This window comes from Pantherophis guttatus, chromosome 17 (genome assembly GCF_059756535.1).
Source record: "Pantherophis guttatus breed Tessera chromosome 17, ASM5975653v1, whole genome shotgun sequence".
Lineage (NCBI taxonomy): Eukaryota > Metazoa > Chordata > Lepidosauria > Squamata > Colubridae > Pantherophis > Pantherophis guttatus.
The window spans coordinates 13,916,837-13,941,194 of record NC_142079.1 but is presented as its reverse complement, the minus strand read 5'-3'; the positions used below and the strand labels follow the sequence as shown (position 1 = coordinate 13,941,194).

General features: G+C 46.8%; 1 protein-coding gene across 20 annotated transcripts in view; it reads right to left on the bottom strand.

Moving 5' to 3' along the window:
• Nucleotides 1–24,358, bottom strand: part of NCOR2 (nuclear receptor corepressor 2) — a 234,631-nt gene that overhangs the window by 131,423 nt on the left and 78,850 nt on the right. For 17 of the 20 annotated variants that reach the window (XM_087880061.1, XM_087880062.1, XM_087880070.1 and 14 more), the window contains exons 7-11: nt 20,486–20,542; nt 11,248–11,300; nt 6,507–6,573; nt 3,469–3,641; nt 813–906 (exon numbers count right to left, since the gene is read on the bottom strand). In XM_087880061.1, the coding sequence (XP_087736187.1) occupies nt 813–906; nt 3,469–3,641; nt 6,507–6,573; nt 11,248–11,300; nt 20,486–20,542 (444 nt within the window). The remainder of the gene's footprint in view (nt 1–812; nt 907–3,468; nt 3,642–6,506; nt 6,574–11,247; nt 11,301–20,485; nt 20,543–24,358) is intronic. The other 3 variants (XM_087880078.1, XM_087880077.1, XM_087880079.1) reach the window with 1 other exon arrangement.

Here is a 24,358-nt window from a genome sequence, read left to right as displayed (position 1 = left end):
GGAGTTCAATCCTGACTGGCTCAAGGTTGACTCAGCCTTCCCTCCTTCCGAGGTGGGTAAAATGAGGGCCCAGATTGTTGGGGGCAACAGGCTGACTCTGTAAACCGCTTAGAGAGGGATGTTAAGCACTGTGAAGCGGTATATAAATCTAAGTGCTACTGCCCTTCCTTCCTTCCTTCCTTCCTTCCTTCCTTCCTGTGCTCTGCTTAGACTGCAATATTGCAGGCTAACTCTGCCGACTGCCAGCAGTTCGATTCTAACCAGCTCAAAGTTAATTCAGCCTTTCATTCAACCTGCAATTTTGCAATTCGAATCTCACCAGGCTCAAGGTTGACTCAGCCTTCCATCCTTCCTTCCTTTCACAACTCTGCCCACTGCCAGGAGTTCAATCCTGACTGGCTCAAGGTTGACTCAGCCTTCCCTCATTCTGAGGTGGGTAAAATGAGGACCCAGATTGTTGGGGGTCAGAGGCTGACTTTGTAAAACCACTTAGAGAGGGCTCTAAAAGCACTATGAAGCGGTATATAAGTCTAAGTGCTGGTGCTAATAATAATCTCTCCAAAGCAGGAGAGAAGAGCACCCAAAGGACAGTGCAGGAGAAGCTCTTGGTCCAACCCATCCAAGAGATCAGCTTCCCTCAGCACCAGGCAGGATCAGCAGGGCTGAAGTTAATGCAATTGTGGCAACAGCCTGAACCACCAGTTCCTGTCTCCAGATCTGTGGCGGAATCAACTCTTCCCCAGTGGAAGAGAGGGAGGAGAGACGAGAAGGAGAGGACTTCAACCACAGGACAACGGCCAACCCAGCCTCACCTCTTGTTCCGAGAGCCCGTCAATAATCTCCGACACTTCGTGCTCGCTGCGCGCTGCCGACATGGAGAATCCGCTGCCTCTTTGTCCTCCCCTGCTGAGAAACGGCAGAGAAAAATGCTGAAAGAGGGACCGTTTCTTTCTCGCCGGCCATGGCCTCCAAATAACAACCGCCGGGGCCAAGAAAGAGGAAGAGAGATCAGTGCTGGGAAAGGCAAGAGGGTGGAGGGGGAAAGTAGACCAGAAGGAGGAGGAGGAGGGGTGGGAGCAGGACCCAATGAGTCAAAGGCGGACCTTCTAGGGATTCAGTTTGATCGGCACTGCCAAGGAAAGGTTTAGCTGAGCATGACTGTGCCCCGAGTGTTTTGATCTTCGTTGGCACCACGCGTGTTTCGGTGGGCCGCTGGTTCCCTTGAGAAGCTACACGCTCCAAAAAAAAGTTACTGGGAGGGTATCCCAAAGGTGCTTTTTTTATCAAGAGGCAACTGGACTTTCTGGTTTTTCTCTGAAGACGTTTCGCTTCTCCTCCAAGAAGCTTCTTCAGCTCTGACTGGATGGTGGGGAAGGGAAGGATTTCAATGGAAGGCTCTTTCCATCCCCCACCATCCAAGTCAGAGCTGGAGAAGCTTCTTGGAGGAGAAGCGAAACGTCTTCAAAAGAAAAAAAACCAGAAAGTCCAGTTGCCTCCTGAAAAAATAAGGACCTTTGGGACAACCATGACCTGGAGGACTGAGAATCTCTATAGACTAGTGATGGCAAACTTATGGCAAGCGAGCCACAGATGGCACGCGGAGACATATCGGTGGGCACGCGAGCATTGCCCTAGCTCAGCTCTGGCGATTTTTGGGCTTTCCAGGCTCACTGGAAGTCGGGAAACAGGCTGTTTCGGGCCTCCTGAGGGCCTCCGGGGGGTGGGGGTGAGGAAGGCCCGTTTTTTGCTCTCCCTAGGCTCCAGAGGCTTTCTAGGAGCCTGGGGAGGGTGAAAATAGCCTTACCCACCCTGCCGGAGGGCCCTCCAGAAGCTGGAAACAGTCTGTTTGCCGACTTCTGGAAGTTGGGAAACGAGCCGTTTCCAGCCTCTGGAGGGTCTCCGGGGAGGGGAGGCCGTTTTTGCCCTCCCCAGGCTCCTAGAAAGGCTCTGGAGCCTCGGAGGGCAAAAAACGGGCCAACCGGGCCCACCATGCCATCGCGTTCCAAAAGCAGGGGAACCGGGGGGGGTGTCACACACCATGTGCAGGGCACATTGAATTATGGGTGTGGGCACGCACATGCGTGACCCCCCTCCCCCGTGCGACCCCTGCTTTTGGCACACGATGGCAAAAAGGTTAGCCATCACTGCCATAGTCAGTTACTGGGAGGGGGCTCCTGTGTGAAGAAATGAGTGAATGACGACGAGACCCTCGCCTGACGGAACTCCAACTCAACTCCAATGCAAGCCAACCCATTAACCTGCGTTTCAGAGAGCCACTTTCCTGGGCATGTATTTATCAATTCTAAATGCATTAAAAACTGCAATTTGACAGCAACATCTGGGAGGGGAGCTTTCTGATTTATGTCACGGTCCTTTGCAAAGTCAACTGAGATGCTGTTGTGGCTCCGTTACCTGAGCCTGTGTTATCGGAGGGAGAAGGCTCTGAACATGAAGGAGAGGAGTTGTCCAGGCCTCCCTCTCCAGGACCCTCCTCTCTGGCAATACCTCAGGTGTCTCCCGAAGGAGAAGAGATTGGCCAGGAGCCAGGTATCTCCTCGCAGTCGGACAGTGACGGAGATAAGTCTTGGCTGGATCCACGCCAGCGTCGGAGAGACAGGCGCGCTCAGGAGGCGTGCCAGAGATTAAGCTGAGTCACTGGACCACACCCCACAGGGGATAAAAGGGGGTGAGGTGGCCATTCAGACTGTGTGACGGACAAAACAAACTACTAGCGAGTCACATTGTATCTTTGAAACAACGTTATCTGCCTTGGATTTAATACGGACTGGACTTGACAATTCTTAAACTGTGTGTATCTTGTTTGGGTTTATCTTGTCGGAGGAACAACCCCTCCCTTTCTGAGTAAAGTTCTTGGCAAGCAGCTACTGGGTTGTTGCCAATTCTCTTATTGGAAGAATTTGTTGTCTGCCAGTTTTATTTAACCCCTGGCTATCTGTTTGTGTGCGTGCGTGAGACGGGGACAGAACAGATGGTTTGAGATGGTCCTACCCTGTTTCCCTGAAAATAAGACCTCCCCCGATAATAAGCCCAATCGGGCTTTTGAGCGCATGCGTTAAAATAAGCCTCCCCCCCTGAAAATAAGCCCTCCCCGAAAATATTTAAACGCGGAGCTGGAAATCAGGTAAGATGGTAAGAGGAGCCCCATCTTGCTCCATGCACCCCAAAATAATAAGATCTCCCCAAAAATTAGGCCAAGCTCTTATTTTGGGGTTCAAAAAAATATAAGACAGGGTCTTATTTTCTGGGAAACACGGTATCTTCTCGCTTCAAAGCTCCTAGTGGGCAGAAGAGAGGGTCGTGAATGAGATTGGGGTGGAGGGCTGGATTTTGGTCCCAGGGAAGGACCAAAGGTTTCCTGTAGGGAAGGCGGAAATGACCTCTGGGAATCTAAATGTCCTGGCCACCACTTGTCCTACCTCGGAGACCATAAATGGAGCACCGGCTGACCTTTGCATCCGTTCCTGAAGTTCTCTCTGCTTTCTGATCTCGGGGAACTGTTTCTCATAATATTCGCGGACTCTGCTCTCTTTGGCTCTGCGCCGTGGGTTATTCTCGATGCGTTCCACTTTCTTCTCCCAAGCTTCCATCAGCTGGTCATACCGTTGGCAGAACTTCTGCTCCTGAAGAAAGAGACAGGGAAAGCAGAAGCAGAGAAGTCATAAAAGGGGGGTTCCCACACCCCAAATCCATTTTGAACCTGGTTATCTAGGGGTTTTCAGGTCCAATTTACTTTTTCCTTTAATTTTCAGGTCCTTTAGCTTAGTTTACGTTATTGTCATTACACCTCGTACAACAAAATTAGGTGCCATCCTCAGTGTACATTATACATAAAAAAATAAAACAAAAACACTCATCCTTCACATTCTGTACAATTGAATTAAAAACCCCTGATATTGCATTAATATACAGTAGAATTCAATATAGTTACTGCTCTGGGATAGAAGCTGTTTTTCAGCCTATTTGTCCTTGTTTTTATTGTCCGGTACCGTCTGCCAAATGGTAATAGTTCAAAAAAAAAAAAAAAGGGTGCCCAGGATGAGATGGATCTTTAAGAATGTTTTGAACTTTCTTAAGGCAGGGGGGCTATAAAGCTCTTCCAAAGAGGGGGGAGGGCAACCGATGATCCTCTGGGCAATGACGTTAACCCTCTGCCACTGCTACTGTGCAACTGACAAAAACTGTGCAGTAAATTAAAATACTCTCTATGATGCGGCGGTAGAAGGTCACCGGCAGTTTTCCATTCAGTTGTTATTTCCTGAGAAGTCTCAGGTCATATAAGCTCTGCTGGGCCCTTTTGACCAGTGCTGCAATGTGAGCACCCCCAGGTGAGGTCCTCTTTTATGATGATACCCAGAAACTTAAAACTGGCCACTTGCTCCACCCGGTCTCCATTGATAACCAAGGGCTGAAACACCTGGCGGAGAACCACAAACGTTTGAATCCATTCAACCTGCAACCTCACCCTTTGATCTCGGTGGGGGAGGGGAGTGAGCGTATTGTCCGAACGCAGCTACTGCAGACTGGCAACCACTGTGGGCGGCTTGGCATGAACCTGGCCCCATTATGATTTCATCAATAAATCATGGTTTTTAGGGATGGATTGAGTTCCACGAGAATCAAGAATTCTGCATAAACCGGCTGAGACACTTCTCACTTCCTTTTTGCAAGAAGCAAGATTTCCCTTGGCGTGCAACCAAGACTGGAAAACCGATAGCCAATGAAACGATCGGGTTTTCCACTCTTAAAAAAAAACAAGGCCATTGAAATTCACACAAGACAAAAAAGAGCGCCCACGCCAAGGAAAGCAAAAGCAAGGAAGATCAATTTATGGAGCGGTGCCATTTGCTTTAACCATTCTTCGGTTCATGTCCTCAGTTAAATAAATAAAGACCTGCAACCTGAAGGGGACAGGAAGGGAGGCTTTTCTAGAAATGCGTCTCCAAAACTCAAGATGTGTCTACTTGGAAATGGAAGCCCGAAGGATTAAAAGCATTAAACGCAGCGCGGTTGACTTAAAAGAGACAACCCTACCCTGATGAAAGAGGCTTTAGGAGACCAAAAGAGAAGGGTTTGAGAAAATGTAAGACGTCATCTAAGGAAGGGCATTTACAGGATAGAGAATGACAGAGTTGGAAGGGACCTTGGAGGTCTTCTAGTCCAACCCCCTACTCAAGTGGAGACCTTATACCAGTGATGGCTAACCTTTTTGCCGTCGCATGCCAAAAGCGAGGGTCGCATGGGGGGGTCACGTGCTTGCATGTCCACACCCATAGTTCAATGTGCCCCACCCTACCACACATGCGAACCCCCCCCACTGCACTCCCCCTGCTTTTGGCATGTGATGGCACAGTGGGCCCGTTTCTCACCCTCCCCAGGTTCCAGAGGCTTTCTAGGAGCCTGGGGAGGGCAAAAACGGCCTTCCCCAACTCCCCGGAGGCCGGAAATGGCCTGTTTCCTGACTTCCGGTGGGCCCAGAAGGCCCGAAAAACAGCTGGCCAGCGCGCGCATGCATGCTGGAAATCAGCTAGGGCAATCCTCACGTGCCCACTGATATGGCTCCGCGTGCCACAGGTGGCACACGTGCCGTAGGTTTGTCATCACGGCCTTATACTATTCTGGACAAATGGTTGTCCAATCTCTTCTTAAAAAATCTCCAGCACCCACGAACTTCTGGAGGCAAGCTGTTCCACTGATTAAAGGTTCTCATTGTCAGGAAAATTTTCCTCAATTCTAGGATGGATGTCTCCTTGATTAGTTTCCATCCAATACTTCTTGTCCAGAATAGAATACAGAATACAGAATAAAAGAGTTGGAAGGACATAATAGCATCTTCCAATACTTGAGGGGCTGCCACAGAGAGGAGGAAGGGGATGAAGCTATTTTCCAAAGCACCCGAAGGCCAGACAAGGAATAATGGATGGAAACTGAAGATGGAGAGATTCAACCTGGAAATAAGGAGGAATTTCCTGACAGTGAGAACAATCAACCAATGGAAAAGTTGCCTTCGGAAGTTGTGGGAGCTTCATCCCTGGAGGCTTTCAAGAAGAGACTGGACTGCCATCGGTCAGAAATGGTGTAGGGTCTGCTTGGGTGGGGGGTTGGACTAGATGACCTACAATGTCCCTTCCAACTCTTGTTAATCTGTAAATGACCTTGGAGGTCTTTTAACCCAACCCCCTGCTAAACTAGAAGACCCAATCCCATTTCGGACCCAATGGTTCTCCAATCTCTTCTTTAAAAACTTCCAGTGTTGGAGCATTCACAACTTCTGGAGGCAAGTCGTTCCACTGATTAATTGTCCTGACTGTCAGGAAATTTCTCCTTAATTCTAGGTTGGATCTTTCTCCTTGATAAGTTTCCATCCGTTACTCGTTGTCCTGCATCTCTGCCTCTGAACAGTTGCTGGCTTGCAGCTTGCCTGCAATCCGATAAAAATACCGAACTCCGTTTCGGGGTTTCACAAAAGGAAATCAAAAATTTCTCACCCACTGTTTACGAGCATGATTTCTCCTCTTGAAGTATAAAATCAGCTTCTTCCGCATTGCCTGGTTTCTGCAAAAGAGACGAAAACTACAGGTGGGACCAAGGGAGACCCACTTTTCCTCCACACCCCGAATTGCTAGCGGCAATGAAATGACAGCAGCAGCTGCAATGCACTCTCATGCCATCAAGTCTGGGCCTTTCATTTTGCTTTTATTTTTATTTATATTTCTCCGTTTTATTATTTTAACCTCAAGGCTGTGAGCATACCTACTCCTTTCTCCTCCTATTTTCCTGCAAGGTGGATTGGGCTGAGAGGGAGGGATTTGCCCAGAGTTTCCCAGCTGTCTTTCATGCCTAAGGCAGGACTAGAACTCACTGTCTCCTGGTGATTGGTCCAAAGTAACCCAGGCAGCTTTAAAGTGGGACTAGAACTCACTGTCTCCTGGTGATTGGCCCAAAGTAACCCAACCAGCTTTAAGGTGGGACTAGAACTCACTGTCTCCTGGTGATTGGCCCAAAATAATCCAACCAGCTTTAAAGTGGGACTAGAATTCACTCTCTCCTGGTGATTGGCCCAAAATAATCCAACCAGCTTTAAAGTGGGACTAGAATTCACTCTCTCCTGGTGATTGGCCCAAAATAATCCAACCAGCTTTAAAGTGGGACTAGAATTCACTCTCTCCTGGTGATTGGCCCAAAATAATCCAACCAGCTTTAAAGTGGGACTAGAACTCACTGTCTCCTGGTGATTGGCCCAAAATAATCCAACCAGCTTTAAGGCAGGACTAGAATTCACTGTCTCCTGGTGATTGGCCCAAAATAATCCAACCAGCTTTAAAGTGGGACTAGAATTCACTGTCTCCTGGTGATTGGCCCAAAATAATCCAACCAGCTTTAAGGTGGGACTAGAATTCACTCTCTCCTGGTGATTGGCCCAAAATAATCCAACCAGCTTTAAAGTGGGACTAGAATTCACTCTCTCCTGGTGATTGGCCCAAAATAATCCAACCAGCTTTAAAGTGGGACTAGAATTCACTCTCTCCTGGTGATTGGCCCAAAATAATCCAACCAGCTTTAAAGTGGGACTAGAATTCACTCTCTCCTGGTGATTGGCCCAAAATAATCCAACCAGCTTTAAGTGGGACTAGAATTCACTGTCTCCTGGTGATTAGCCCAAAGTAACCCAGGCAGCTTTAAGTGGGACTAGAATTCACTCTCTCCTGGTGATTAGCCCAAAATAATCCAACCAGCTTTAAGTGGGACTAGAATTCACTCTCTCCTGGTGATTGGCCCAAAGTAACCCAGCCAGCTTTAAGTGGGACTAGAATTCACTCTCTCCTGGTGAGTGGCCCAAAGTAACCCAGCCAGCTTTAAGTGGGACTAGAATTCACTCTCTCCTGGTGATTGGCCCAAAGTAACCCAGCCAGCTTTAAGTGGGACTAGAATTCACTGTCTCCTGGTGATTGGCCCAAAATAATCCAACCAGCTTTAAGGTGGGACTAGAATTCACTGTCTCCTGGTGATTGGCCCAAAATAATCCAACCAGCTTTAAGTGGGACTAGAATTCACTGTCTCCTGGTGATTGGCCCAAAATAATCCAACCATCTTTAAGTGGGACTAGAATTCACTGTCTCCTGGTGATTAGCCCAAAGTAACCCAACCATCTTTAAGTGGGACTAGAATTCACTGTCTCCTGGTGATTAGCCCAAAGTAACCCAACCAGCTTTAAGTGGGACTAGAATTCACTCTCTCCTGGTGATTGGCCCAAAGTAACCCAGCCAGCTTTAAGTGGGACTAGAATTCACTGTCTCCTGGTGATTAGCCCAAAATAATCCAACCAGCTTTAAGTGGGACTAGAATTCACTCTCTCCTGGTGATTGGCCCAAAGTAACCCAGCCAGCTTTCATGCCTAAGGCAGGACTAGAATTCACCTGGGTTTTGGGGAAGTCGCCGATAAACTCTGATTTGGCTCACGATACCCTGGGCTGTATTCACCCAACCAGTTTAGCTCGGCCACTTCCAATCTTGCAATTTCATTCCCACAATGCCCGCAAAGCTTCTTTTGTTGTCGTTTTCATAGATAACGTTGTTTATGGTCCAATGTAAAGCCTGAACATGGCCAATTTGGGAACTAAGCCAAATGGGATGCCTGCAAACACAATTTTTACTATCGTTTTCCCTTGGCAGGAAAAGCAACATCTGTTTGCGATAGCAAAAAAAAACTCCAACCAGCTACTTAGGCACCCTGGATTGAAAACATCTGCATTTGTAAAAACAGGAACATCCCATTTGCTTTTTTTGAAAGAAAATAAATAAGATAAACCAGCTTCTTGAATCGAAAGGCAGACGCTAATCAGTTCTCAAAAGAAAATCGAGAAACTAAAATCCTCTTTGGCTGGAAAAAAAAAAAGGATTCAGCTGTAAAAAACCAAATTTAATTTCTAAGGCAGCATTCGGCAGGTGGCAGCTACCTTCTTTTCAGCACAAAATAGCCCTTAATAAGAAACACCAGCAGCCAACTTTACAAATAAAGGTAAAAAGCAGACCGGAAAAAAACCTCTCTCTTTGTGTTCTGAGATGCAGAACAGTAACGGAATAAAGCTCGTATTGAAATTTAAGAGCCCAAATTGCTTTCAAAACCTCCTTTGCAGTGGTTAATTTTTTAAAAAAGAAAACCCTCCAATCGGCTCAGAATTAAATCCGATTTTTGCAGATGAATCCCATTCCTATGGAAGCCAACTTCCCTTTTTCTAGATTTTATGATGGGACCAAAACACCACCACCTAAGGCTTAAACCCCTGGAAGGGGGATATTTGGGGCCTTTTCAAACTCACGACAATGCAGGATAAGTTTTAAATTCAGGAATCAGGATTCGTGGATCCATTTTTCTGGGGATGGAGGCAACTGGGAAAAACAAAACGTCTCTGAAGACAAAGAAAGGAAAAGCTGGGTGTGTTTAAGAGCAGCAGAAAGCATCTGGAACAGTGTTTCCTAACCTTGACAATTTTAAGATGTGTGGACTTCAACTCCCAGGATTCCCTAGCCAGAAGAATTCTGGGAGTTGAAGTCCACCTGTCTTAAAGCAAGCTGGCTGGGGAATTCTGGGAGTTGAAGTCCACCTGTCTTAAAGCAAGCTGGCTGGGGAATTCTGGGAGTTGAAGTCCACCTGTCTTAAAGCAAGCTGGCTAGGGAATTCTGGGAGTTGAAGTCCACCTGTCTTAAAGCAAGCTGGCTGGGGAATTCTGGGAGTTGAAGTCCACCTATCTTAAAGTTAATAAGGCTGAGAACCCCGGTCATCAAACAGCCTTTAGAATTTGGGGGGAAAAATAAGGCAGCTGAATCTGACATTTTAAACTTTTGTGAAATCTTCCGACGAACTGCTCTGCATTTGGAAAGTCAGCAAAAAAATTCAGGGAGCAGTGCAGTGTCTGTCTTGCCTCCCCTCCCAAAAAAATCTTCTGGATGCTCTTTCATCTCGCCATCTTTTCCAAACCCTGAAGCTCCCTCTGCAAACCTCCTGGGAACAGCCCGTGAGAACCTCAAACGTGCAACAGAGTGCGGGGCTGTTTGTCCGTGCAAATGTGCAGCTCGTCTGAGACATAAGAAGCTGTTTGTGGAGAGGTTAAGCCGGGCCAGCTCCTGCAGGCATCACGTGCCTCGTTCCCAGGGGCAGAGCTGAAGCAAACACAGGTTTGGCTGTTGCAGCTGAGAAGCTAGAGAGAAAACACACACGCTTGGAGGAAGGAGGAGGCACGCCGTGTTTGCAAGCAGCCCTCGGGGAAAATCAGGCAGAGAACGGGCCTGGCTTCCTGGCAGCAAACACCTCTAGCAGGGGATGCCAGGCCAAGAGAAGGAAAAATTAGAAGCTTTAAAGCCACAAGGTAGGGGGTTACAAAACTCAAGTTCCTGTCCACGGAGGAATACATGCCTTGTACCCCGGCTTAAACACACAAAAAAGGACACTCAGAGAGATAGATTAAATTACATTAGCGAGACAGGCAGACAGACACAGACAGACAGAATATATAGAGAGTATAGAAAGATGGATGGATGGATGGATATAAATATGTAGGTATAGAGATATAGATAGCTGGGTAGAAATAGATAAAGGGATGGATGGATGGATGGATGGATGGATGGATGGATGGATAGATAAGATAGATAGATAGATAGATAGATAGATAGATAGATAGATAGATAGATAGATAGATAGATAGATAGATAGATAGATGATAGATAGATGATAGATAGATAGATAGATAGATAGATAGATAGATAGATAGATAGATAGATAGGCAGGCAGGCAGGCAGGCAGGCAGGCAGGCAGGCAGATAGGCAGATATAGACAGAGAGAGAGAGAGAGAGAAATAGAAAGAGAGAGAAAGAGAGAGAGAGATAAATGGATAAACAGGCAGAAGTAGTGAGAGAGAAATAAAGGGATAAATGAATGTATATAGCTAGGAAAGTAGATATAGATAAATGGATATATGGATAGAAATAGAGAGATAAATGGATAGATGTATGGATAGTTATAGAGATAGCTATAGCTACCGGTAAATGGATAGACAGACGGATGGGTGGATAGTTATAGACAGACAGATAAAGGGGGAGCTGTCAAAAAAAAAAATTCCAATTTTTGACACGCTGAGCCACGGTGGCTTTAATCTCCTCCCTGGCTGGACCTTTGAAAGCTAGAGGTCATGAAGGACCAAGATGGGAGATATTTTGCTTCTGGCTACTTACATTTTTATGTTTTCATGGTATTGCCTCGTGTCCGAAGGCTGGTTGTACAGGGGCTGAAAGAGACAAGACCATTTGAAACGTGAAAAGAGGGCAAGGGAAGAGCACGGGGGCATGCTGGAATTCAGAAGTTGATGGCTTGGAAGTCTCCAGGTTTAGAGAACCAGGAGTGACATCCTTGAGCCTCCAAATTTGGTCAACTATCCAAATAACATCATTGCCTTGATGGCACCCTTCTGCCTTTTTTCATTCTTGCTTTTTCCCTCTCTGGATTCCCTTTGTCTTCCACTCTTAGGTCCTCCTTGACCAAAACAGGGTTGAGCTAAGAAATTTCTTTCAAAAGGAAGAACTGCTCCGAAATAAAAGATGGGTCACCCAACACCTCTACAAACCATAGCAGAACATGATTAATTTGGAAGGACAAATGAAAGCTGTACACCTAGGAAGGCGCACCGACCAGCAGCAGCCTCCGGAAGCTCCCCAAAAGATCCCAGGATCAACTAAGGCTGAAAATGGAATCCATTATTGAAAATAAACGTAACCTTACAATCTCATTCTATTATTCCACCATTTGTACTACCTTTCCCATACTGCACTGAATTTTGAGTTCACATCATTATTAAGATCACTTGTTAATTTTGCCATTTCTGCGCATTCTAAGATTTTGTTTATTAGTATTATCTCTGGAGGAATTAATTTGTCCTTCCAGTATTTTGCAAAAATTAACCTGGCCTCTGTTATAACATGTATTATAAGATGTATCTTATCTTTAGAAAGTCCATCTCCGATCATTCCTAATAAAAAGATTTCAGGGGATAATTCTATTTCTTCTTCCACTATTTCTCGTAACCAGTTTCATATTTTTGTCCAAAACTTTTTTGTCTCAGGGCAAGACCACCACATATGATAGAAGGTGCCAACCTCCTTTCCACACTTCCAACATGTTGCTGAAGCACTGGGGAATATTTTTGCTAATCTAGCTGGCGCTAGATACCATCTATGGAAAATTTTGTAATGGTTCTCCCTATAGGTTGCTGATTTAGTCAGATTGTATTTTCTGTTCCAGGCCTCCTCCCAGTCATTGAAATTTAACCTATAACCAATATTTTTTTCCCAAATGTTTAGTTGGTTTCTGGCTATTCCTTCTGCCCTGTCCTCGCCTAGTAGCAAGTTGTACTTTCGCTAACATTTTCTTTTCAATCCCCAACATAATTTTGTCCAAATTGTTGTGCTTCGCCTCTATACCAAATTGGTCCCTATCTTTTTGATATCTTGAGCTTATCTGTAAGTAGCTCCACCAGTCTAAATTAAAGCCTTGATTTCTTCCCGAGATTTAAGGACTCCGTTATCATCCATTATGTCTTTATACGTGCCAAATTTTAAAATATCTCTTTTATTTGAGGCGGTCAGGGCCTCCATAATTGAAAGCCAATTTGGTACCTTCACATAAAATCTTTGCCTAATTTCTTCCCATGTTTGAATAAGGGTCTCCCTTAATTTGTGTTTATGAAAATATGATTTTTTTTTTGTTCTTTGAATCCCATAAATAGGTGTGCCAGCCTGCCTGTAGATCGTGGCCTTCTAACGTCAAGATTCTCTTGTTTTGTAATGTGACCCATTCTTTGATCCATACTAGTTTCAATAATGGTAGATTCGAATGTAATCGATATGTATATAATGTAAATATGTAATTACACGACACCTCAGATGTTAACAGAGATTTGATGTTTTTTAAAATTTTAAAATCAATAAAGTATATTTATAAAAAAAAAAGAAAAAGAAAAGAAAATGGAATCCAGCAGGGATAAAATGCTCTGAAGTCTGCTACCGGTTCGCTTCACTACCGGTTCGTTTTGTGCACGTATGCACGGTGCACACCAAATGTGCGTTTCACACGCATGCGCACCGCAGGCGCTAACATGCAGCGCTGAAAAAGAAGGATTAAGAAGCCTTTTCTGAGTCTGCAAAGGTAAGTAGAACAGCGAGGGGGGGGACAGCTGTCCTGCGCAATTTAGATTAATATAAATTGCGCGGCACAGCTGATCATTGGAAATACAGATTCACCCAAATCTGTAGCATTTTTCACTACCGGTTCAGGTGAACTGGTCCGAACCGTTAGCATTTCACCCCTGGAATCCAGACACTAAGGTGTGAGAACCAATTTTCTACCTTGGAAGAAATGAAACTAAGATCAAAGGGCGAGAACACATCTTTCTTATATTCCGTTATCACAAGATCAATAAAACTGTTGAGTTGGAAAGGACCATTTAACTCATCTCCTCCATCCTTCAGCAATCTTCAGGAAAATCCATTAAACCATCTTCCAGAGGTGGTTGTCCAAGCTGTTTTGAAAAGCCTCCAGAGATAAGCCACAACCTCAATACCGTGTTTTCCCCAAAAATAAGACCCAACTGGGAAATAAGCCCTAGCATGATTTTTTTTCCAAGGATGCTCGTAATATAAGCCCCACCCCAAAAAATAAGGCCCAATTAAGATTGTCAGCCAGCCAGATGGACACATTTAGTACCATATTTCCCCGAAAATAAGACCTAACCAGAAAATAAGCCCTAATGCGTCTTTTGGAGCAAAAAATTAATAAAAGACTCGGTCTTATTTCCGGAGAAATACGGTAAGTAGACCTTTCCAGTGCTAGATCCAGCAGAGCCCTGGTAGTGCAGCAGACTAAAGCACTGTTATTAACATCAGCTGCCTGCAATTACTGCAAGTTCAAATCTCACCAGGCTCAAGGTTGACTCAGCCTTCCATCCTTTCTAAGGTAGGTAAAATGAGGACCCAGATTGTGGGGCCAATAAGCTGACTTTGTATAAATATACAAAAGTATGAAGGCTATTGCTTAACGCATTGTAAGCCGCCCTCAGTCTCCGGAGAAGGGCGGCATATAAATGATTTTTTTTTTTTTAAAAAAATGTACTTTTCAAGTAGACAGCTATTTGAAGTTACAACTGCCAAAACATTTTAGGAAGATATTTACGCGAGCCAGATTCGAACAGCTTGACCCAATGGTCAGATATGAGAGATTCCATTCTATACCCTACAATGAGAGTCTCTGCATTTGCGGAGCGGCAGAGGTAGAAGATCTGGCTCACATCTTATTTGACCGTTGCTTGTATAAGGGGTTGAGAGAGAGATATCTTGGTTCATATACCAAACGAAGGACCCATTGGGATCCCCATATCAAAACAACTTACTTTATGTGCAGCCAGAACCTGAAAATAACATTTTAACACAGCACAGCACTTAAGCAAAATGGTCCGGTTGAGATCTGCAGACGTGGGACTGATTGGGGTAGATTGTAAGGGTGACACCAAAATATAATTTTAGGTCATTTTATTCTATTTTATATATTTATGTATCAAATTATATTGTATCTTATCCTATAACTATTATTTTTACTCTACTTTTATTTTAAATTAAATTTTTATAGAAATAGAATAACAGAGTTGGAAGGGACCTTGGAGGTCTTCTAGTCCAACCCCCTGCTTAGGCAGGAAACCCTACACCACTTCAGACAAATGGTTATCCAACATCTTTTTAAAAATTTCCAGTGTTAGAGCATTCACAACTTCTGGAGGCAAGTTGTTCCACTGGTTAATTGTTCTCACTGTCAGGAAATTTCTCCTTAGTTCTAAGTTGCTTCTCTCCTTGATGAGTTTCCATCCGTTGCTTCTTGTCCTGCCTTCAGGGGCTTTGGAGAATAGCTTGACTCCCTCTTCTTTGTGGCAGCCCCTGAGATATTGGAAGACTGCTATCATGTCTCCCCTAGTCCTTCTTTTCATTAAAGCAGACATACCCAATTCCAGCAACCATTCTTCATATGTTTTAGCTTCCAGTCCGCAAATCATCTTTGTTGCTCTTCTCTGCACTCTTTCTAGAGTCTCCGCATCTTTTTTACATGGTGGCGACCAAAACTGAATGCAATATTCCAAGTGTGGCCTTACCAAGGCATTACAAAGTGGTATTAACACTTCACATGATAAATTGTTTGTATAAGATTTTATCGGTGATATGTGTTTGCACCTTGTGCTTGGATATGGCCTATATAATCAATAAAGCTAACTGAAACTGGAGCAAAAATTAATATAAGACCCGATCTTATTTCCGGGGAAATATGGTAACTAGATCTTCCCAGTGCTAAATCCAGGCAGTTTCTCCCCATCTTTAAATGAAATTTAGGAAGCCACTACTTACACCTACTCTTTCTGATCTGTTTCGGTGGCTATAGAAAATAATTTCTACTCATTTTTTCCCTCTAGCCTCTCGTCAGGGACCGGAAAAAGGCTCTCATGTTTCCTACAAGCCTGCTTTTCTTCAGAACTGAACATCCCAAGTTCCTCTCCAGCCAACTTGGCTTTTTCTCCTTTGACCGTAAGACGAATTTCTACAGCTTCCTTCGCCATTATTAACATTTAGACCAATTAATCATTCATTACAGTTATGACTCTTTGGGTTCTTTCCAGATGAGTCAGCCAGCCAAGGCACTCAAGAGCTGAGCCTTAACTCATGAGCTGGGAAGCTTCACGAGGGCTCCAATTCTACAGGGTCGGTCCTCGTCTTCTCCCCCCTGTCTGCTGTTCAAGTAAAGACATGCCAGAGATGGGGAAGTCACTCCCCACAAGTGCAAGGTGGAAAGGAGAGAAGGGATGGCTAAGAAGGAAGAGACACAGATGACTTCAACCAGACTGCAACTCTTAGGTCAACCATTCCTGACTGAGTCATTCAATCTCCAGCCTTTTCCTGTAGAAGGTCAGCAAGATAGGAAGGAGGATTTGAATGCTATCTTTTTCTTATGGTTTTTTTTTTTAATCTAAAAGAAAATTTTAGGGAAAAAAAGGAAGAGAGAAATAAAGGATGAGTGCCAAAGAATCGAGGCTTTTGAACTTTGTGCTGGAGAAGACTCCTGCGAGTCCCTTGGACTGCAAGGCGATCCAACCGATCAGTCCTGGAGGAGATCAAACCTGACTGCTCTTTAGAAGGCCAGATCCTGAAGAGGAAACTCAAATACTTTGGCCACCTAATGAGAAGGAAGGACTCCCTGGAGAAGAGCCTCATGCTGGGAACGATGGAGGGCAAAAGAAGAATGGGACGACAGAGAACAAGGTGTCTGGATGGAGTCACCAAAGCAGTCAGCATGAGCTTAAATGAACTCCAGAGGATGGTAGAGGACAGGAAGGCCTGGAGGAACATGGTCCATGGGGTTACGATGGGTTGGACACAACTTTGCAACTAACAACAACAACATCTCAGTTCAGGCTCACTTCTAGAGAAGGAAGACCAGGCAACCCTTCCACCCTACCAGCTCCAACTGTTATGAAAAGGAGGCCACAGGCACTGAGCACATTTCTGTAGACTGGAGATCCTTTCTTGAAGACTCGGAGGTCTTCAAGAATACTGAAATTAAAACTAAAGACTATGATTAGATTGCTCTCCGTTGGGTGGAACATCTGGAGGAAATTTGGGACTGCAGAGATGATGAGCAGAGCCAACAAGCAACCATGGGACTCTTGAGTGAATTTTTTTTTGGTCTGGAAGGTCAAAATTGTACTACCAAGAGCCTTGGTAGTACAGTGGTTTAAAGCACCCTGTTATTAACACAGCTGCCTGCAATTTCTGCAGGTTCGAATCTTACCAGGCTCAAGGTTGACTCAGCCTTCCATCCTTTCTAAGGTGGGTAAATTGAGGACCCAGTTTGTGGGGGCAATAAGCTGACTTTGTATAAATATACAAAAGGATGAAGGCTATTGCTTAACGCATTGTAAGCCGCCCTGAGTCTCCGGAGAAGGGCGGCATATAAATCAAATTTTTTTTAAAAAAAAAATTGTCCTACAAGTTTCAAGAGGGGTCCCTTCCGATTCCATCCTAAAAGATCCCCCAGGAGATCTGGAGGACCTGCTTGCTGATCAGAGATGATCAGCTCCCCACATCTTGTATGCTGTAACTGTATGACCTACGGGTGTGTGGGATGGACGATGGGAGCTGTGATTTAATATATCTGATGAGTACGAAGTGATGGTAGATAATTCTGGTCTGTCAAGAGGGTTCCTCTAGTAATTGGCTTTTTCTCCTCCAACACTTGGTCACTCTAGGACCGTGATGGCAAACCTATGGCACGCGTGCCGCAGGTGGCACACGAACCATATTGGTGGGCATGCGAACTCAGCTGATTTTCGGGCTTTCTTGGCCCACCAGAAGTAGGGAAACAAGCTGTTTCCTGCCTCCAGAGGGCCTAGGTGGGTGGAGAAGGCCCATTTTTTGCTCTCCCCAGGCTCCAGAGCCTCTCTAGGAGAGCAAAAAACGGCCTTCCCCACCTCCGGAGGCCGGAAACTGGACCAACTGTGCCATCGTGTGCAAAAGGGGGGGGAGGGCAAGGGGGTGTCACACGCACATGCACGGGGGGGGCGGGGTGCATATAATTATGGGTGTGGGCACACACACGCATGACAGCCCCCCCGGCTCCCCCCGCTTTTGGCACACAATGGCATAAAGGTTAGCCATCACTACGCCCTACGACTTACTCAACCGGAAGTGTCATATGGAAATTAAGCACAGCTGAACTGTGATTAATTGTTGAGTGGAGAAGCTCTCCACTGAAACATGTGACTTAAGACCAATCGGTTCTCACTCTTATGACCACTGCAGCATCCCCACCCATGGGTACGTGATCAAACTTCAAGGGGCCTGACACGCATGTATTTATAATGCATCCCAGGGTCACGTGATCGCCATTTGCAACTTTCCCAGGTGGCTTCCAACAGGCGAAGTCGGTGAGGGAAAGCTGGATTCACTGAATGACCCTCCGATTCAGCCAAAAAGTGCAGTGATTCACTTAACAACCTTGTGTTCTGACCCAGTTCCCCAAACACAACAAATCCTCTGAAGTGAACTCAAAGATTCCTTTAATTAGGAGCACCAGCAGCCCCGGCAAAAAGTTTCTCTCTCAACGCCAGCTAAGTCCGTCTGTCCAGAAGATGAATAGTTGTCTACCACGTCTATTCCTCTCCACCCCCTGCCTTTTATCCCCAGAGTTAGGGTGGGGCTTCCCTAGCAGCGATGGCTCTTCTGTCCCAAGGACCGGCCCATAGATTTCCACTGCTCTCCTCTCCTCTGCCTTCTGTGCATCAGGCACTGGATCCAGCTGTTCCTCCTCTTCCTCATCAGCCACCTCCAGACCTGGGGGTTGTTGACTCTCCATCTGAGGGCTGACGGACGGCCCAGGCTCTGCCTCTGTCTTTCTCTCTCTCTGCCAGCTCCATTCCCTCTTCCCCCTCGGAGCTCCCAGGTTGCCCTGATGCTGGCCCCGACTCCCACACCTCCCTCTCCTCCTCCTCTGATTCGGCTGCTGGAGCAGCTGGTGGCCAACAAGCCACACCACCATGGCAAAACAAAAATAAAAAAATAAGCAGATGTGATTCAGTTATCAGCCACCCTGCTTAACAATGGAAATTGTGGTTGTAAATCAAGGATTACCTGTAACATACCTGGCCGAGCCTGCTCTGGAGTAGCTCTCAACCTGGGTTTGAAAATAAAAACCCTCCACAAGGGTCCTCAACGTACAACCGCAACGGAACCCAAATGTTGCTAAGTGAGAGGGTTGTTAAATGAATTCCGCCCCATTTTACGACCTTCCTTGCCACCATTGTTGAATGAATCACCGTCGTTCTTAAGTTCCTAACGCGGTTGCTAAGCGAATCTGGCTTCCCCGCTGACTTTTGCTTGCCAGAAGATCGCAAAACGGGATCAAGTGACCCTGGGATGCTGCAACTGTCAGAAGTACATGCCAGTTGCCAAGCATTCTGAATTTTGATCGCGTGACAACGGGGAAGGCTGCAAAGTGTGAAAAAAAAACGGTCCTAAGTCACTTTTTCTAATGCCGTTGTAACTTCAAACGGTCACAAAGGGAATGATTTGTAAGTTGAATACTACCTGTAAAAGGTAAAGGTAAACCCTTGCACATATGTGCTAGTTGTTCCTGACTCTAGGGGGCGGTGCTCATCTCCGTTTCAAAGCCGAAGAGTCAGCGCTGTCCGAAGACGTCTCCGTGGTCATGTGGCCAGCATGACTCAACGCCAAAGGCGCACGGAACACTGTTCCCTTCCCACCAAAGGTGGTCCCTATTTTTTCACTTGCATTTTTTTACCTGCTTTCGAACTGCTAGATTGGCAGAATCTGGGACAAGTCACGGGAGCTCACCCTCGAATCAGTAGAGATTCGAACCGCTGAACTGCCGACCTTCCCACCAAAGGTGGTCCCTATTTTTCTACTTGCATTTTTTTTAACGTGCTTTCGAACTGGTAGGTTGGCAGAAGCTGGGACAAGTCATGGGAGCTCACCCCGTTACGTGGCGCTAGGGATTCGAACCGCCGAACTGCCGACCTTTCGATTGACAAGCTGAGCATCTTCATTCCTAATTCCCAGCAAATCCTACACTGTAAGTTTCCCGACATGAGTTACAGCTCAAAAACTATCAAGGGCCAAGTCCAAATTGACTCAACCCTCCGGTGACCCTGGCCCCTGCTCCGTTCACACATGCACCTTGCATGCCCTAAAGGCGATGCACGACACCCCTTCTGGATAAAGCTGGACCCAAGGATGCCCTTTTATAGCCAAATTCCCCCCCCCCACAAACACACACACACACACAAGCATTCCAGCATCTCTTCCCCCTTGCTGCAAAGCTAGGCCAGGAGCGGGCAAAACCTTCATTTATTTTACGGTTTGCAAAGTTGAATGGTCGTTCGTCCAGCCAACCTTGCAAAAAACAAACAAACAAAAAAAAAACCCAAAAAACAAGGATGATTTTATCCTTCTCCTTTGCCCCAATTTGCAATTCAAATCAGGAAGGGAAGGGAAAAAAAAAAAAAAAAACCCAGGTGCCCAGCAGGTTGGCAAAGCCCTTTTCCCAAGAAAAGGTGTTCTCAGGTGATCCCAGAGGAAGTGTGTAGCCGGCAGTTCAGCTTCCTGCTTTGGCAGCCGGCCAGCCAGATGATGATCAGCCGGAGGTTGGCTGGGGAGAGGAGGGAGGGAGGGGGGGGGAAGCTTCCTGGCTGCTGCCCTCTGTCCCAATGCATAAAATTCTCCTCCGAAACCCTTTGGCTGCCTTTCAAAGGCTTGGCAGCCGATCAGGAGGGACACCTGGAATTGCAACCTAGGACAAGAAGGGGGGGGGGAAAAAAAGGGGGGGGTGCAGAAAAAAAAGGAAGAGGGAACGTAAAACTCTACTTACCAACTCCACCTGGGGTCCCAATCCTTCCAGGATCCGGTGAGCGGCTTCTGCCTTTTTCTGCAATCGGAGGGGATGGAGACAAAAGTGTGGGCGGGAGGGGGGGGGAGAGAGAAAATGCACACAAAATGAGGATTATTTTTTTTAAATTTTTTTTGCTGCAGAAAAAGTGGCCTGCTTGGCTTCCTTTCCTTCCCCCCCCACCTCACTCCTCCTTCCACCAGCTTGCTCCAAAATTCCAGCTCCGATTTTTCTGTTGCAGGAGATGACAAATTAAAACACACTTCCTTCTCCGCCCTTCTCCTTCCCCAGGGTTGGAGAAAAAGTTAGCAGCGCAGAGAGAGAGAGAGAGAGAGAGAGAAAGAGAAAGAGAGAGAGAGAGAGGAGGGAGGAGAAAATGCTTGTGTGTGGGTGCACACTCCCCAGCCTCCCTCCCATCTCTGTCTCTCTCTCTCTCTATTTCTCTCTCTCCTCTCTCTTCTTTCTCTTTCCTCTTTCTCTTCCTCTCTCCCTCCTCTTTCTCTCTCCTCTCTCTTTCTTTCTCTCTCCTCTCTCCCTCCTCTCTCCTCTTTCTTCTTTCTCCCTCCTCTTTCTCTTCCTCTCTCCCTCCTCTTTCTCTCTCCTCTCTTTCCTCTCTCTTCTCTCTCTCCTCTCTCTTCTTTCTCTCTCCTCTCTCTTTCTTCCTCTCTCTCCTCTCTCTTCTCTCTCTCCTCTCTTCTTTCTCTCTCTCTCCTTTCTCTCTCCTCTCTCTCTCCTTTCTCTCCCTCCTCTCTCTCTCTCTCCTCTCTTTCCTCTCTCCTCTCTCTCTTTCTCTTCTTTCCTCTTCTCTCTCTTTCTCTCTCCTCTCTTCTTTCTCTTTTTCTCTTCTCTCTCTTCTCTCCTCTCTTTCCTCTCTCCTCTCTCTCTCTCTCTCTCTCTCTCTCTCTCTCTCTCTCTCTCTCTCACACACACACACACACACACACACAGACTGTGTCTCTGGGCCTGATGAGAAACCTTTCCTCCCAAAGGAAAAAGGAGAAGAGCCGCCTGGGCCGTGGGCATCCAATGGGCGAGGGGAAAGAGAAAGGATCGGGGAGTCCTCTCCTCAGACTAGCCAAGGGGTCTTCGGCTCTTTCTCAATTTCTCTGCCAGAAATAAAAGCCCCCCCCCCTTTTTTTTTCGTTTTCTTCCTTGGGATGCTCTCCCATGGTTTTGGAAGGGCGGAGAAGGGAGGTTACAAGGAAGAGAGATGGTTATTTTAGACCTTCTGAATCTGGGGGGGCCAGGACTGCAATGATTCACTTAACAACGGTGGCAGGGAAGGCCGTAAAATGGAGCAAAACCCACTTCACAACTGTCTCATTTAGCAACAAAAATCTGGGGCTCAACTGTGGTCGTAAGTCGAGGACTCCCTATTACCACGACATACCTCCTTCCAATCCCTTTGTGTTTGTTTGTTTTGTACCTTGCCTTTATTTTTACAAATAAGTCAAGGCGACGAACATAACCAACATAGCTTCCCTCCTCCTATTTTCCCCGGAACAACAACCCTGTGAGGTGGGTTGGGCTGTGAAACAAAACGGACTGGCTCAAAGTGGTGTTAGGGTTTCCCGTCTAAGCAGGGGGTTGGACTAGAAGACCTCCAAGGTGCCTTCCAACTCCGTTATTCGATTCTATTCTAAAGACACCAGCCGGCTTTCCACAATTACACAAATTTCTAGGGGAAAACAACAACGATGACAACAACAGGAGGGTTTAACACACACACACCCCAAGTGGAAGAAAACCACAGGGATTTCGTGTGTCGTCCTCCGCCCGCCTCCTCCCCGGCTGCGTCCGGATGCATAAAGACTATATAGTACCGCGATGGCGAACCTATGGCACGCGTGCCACAGGTGGCACGTGAAGCCGTATCGGTGGGCACACGAGCCTTCTGGAGGGACCGGAAGCTGGCAAACGGGCCTTTTCCGGCCTCCGGAGGGCCTTCAGTGGGGTGGGGAAGGCAGTTTGCACCCTCCCCAGCCTCCTAGAAAGGCTCTGGAGCCTGGGGAGAGCAAAATACGGTCCTATCACATGCCAAAAGTGGGGAGAGCGCAGGGGGGGTTGAGCACGCATGCGCGGGGGGTGGGTCGCATAGAATTGTAGGTGTGGGCACACGCACGAGCGACCCTCCCGCACTCCTCCCTCCCCCCACTTTTGGCACACGATGGCAAAAAGGTTAGCCATCACTGGTATAGTAGTTTAGCAGCCAGAAAGGAAAAACACATTATACTCAGTCAACCATACTAACCTCAGTTTGCAGGGAAAAAGAGAGTCTGCAAACGAATGAATGCTTGCCCCCCATCATGAAGGGGACAATCCGCCCCCTCAACACCACAAGGCAGAGCTCTAAAGGAGGAGCTTTACCTGGGGAACATTTACACAACGAGACATCCACCCAGTGGCCGGCTCTTGCATTACCGGATTGTGTCTTCTGCAGGTTGCAGTTTTGACACACGCACACAAAACGAGCGAGGAGGAAGAGAAAACTCAAGAAGGGCAAATCTTTGGGCCAGCCTGCCAGAGCTGCAGGGAGCCACCTTGGAGGCATTCAGAGGGCATCTAGCTTATATAGACACAACAGACCAGGATTGGCTGGTATAAACCGAGGTGGCGCAGTGGTTAGAGTGCAGTACTGCAGCTACTTCAGCTGACTGCTAGTTCAGCAGGTCAGCGGATCAAATCTCACTGGCTCAAGGTTGACTCAGCCTTCCATTCTTCTGAGGTGGGCAAAATGAGGACCCAGATTGTTGGGGGCATCAGGCTGACTCTATAAACTGCTTGGAGAGGGCTGGAAAGCACTGTGAAACGGTATATAAGTCTAAGTACTATTGCTCTTCCTTTTCTCTCTCCTTCCTTCCTTCCTTCCTTCCTTCCTTCCTTCCTTCCTTCCTCTGTCCACTGCTAGCACTTCAATTCTGACCAGGTCAAGGTTGACTCAGCCTTCCATCCTTCCGAGGTGGGTAAAATGAGGACCCAGATTGTTGGGGGCAATATGCTAATGCTAATGCAATATGCTAATATGCAATATGCTATATGCTAACTTTGTAAACCACTTAGAAAGGGCTGTAAAGCACTATGAAGCAGTATAGAAGTCTAAACAATAATAATAATGTCCTACCTAGCTAGAAGGGGCTGGAAAGGAAGGTTTTTTTCCCCCCAGAGGTCTTAGGCCCATGATGGCGAACCTATGGCACGGGTGCCACAGGTGGCATGTGGAGCCATATCTGTGAGCACGCAAGCATTGCCCTAGCTCAGCTCCAGCATGCATGTATGTGCTGGCCAGCTGATTTTCGGGCCTTCCGTTCCCACCAGAAGTTGGGAAACGGGCTGTTTCTGACTTCCGAAGGGCCTCCGGGGCTGTGGGGAAGGCTGTTTTTGCCCTCCCCAGGCTCCAATAAAGCCTCTGGAGCCTCAGGAGGGTGAAAAACGGGCCTACTGGGCCCACCGTGCCATTGCGTGCCAAAAGCAGGGAGAGTGGGGGGTGTCACACACACATTGAATTATGGGTGTGGGCACACGCATGCGCGCCCCCCCGGTGCTCCCCCCGCTTTTGGCACACGACGGCAAAACGGTTAGCCATCACTGTCTTAGGCAAAGCTTTCCCGCCGGTAAAGGAGAGTTATTTGTAGCTCAGGGTTGAAATGAAGGATCCTTGGTGCTCTCTGAGGGTGTTTTCTTGTAGACATTTCGTGAACCAACTAGGGAATATCATCAGTGCTAGAAGGGAGGGGGATTTTGCAGGGAGGAGGAGGAAGAGGAGGAAAAGGACAAGGAGGAGGAAAAGAAGGAAGAGGAGGATGGGGGTCCTTGGTGGTCTCTAAGCTTGGTGGTCTTCTTGTAGATGTTTCATGA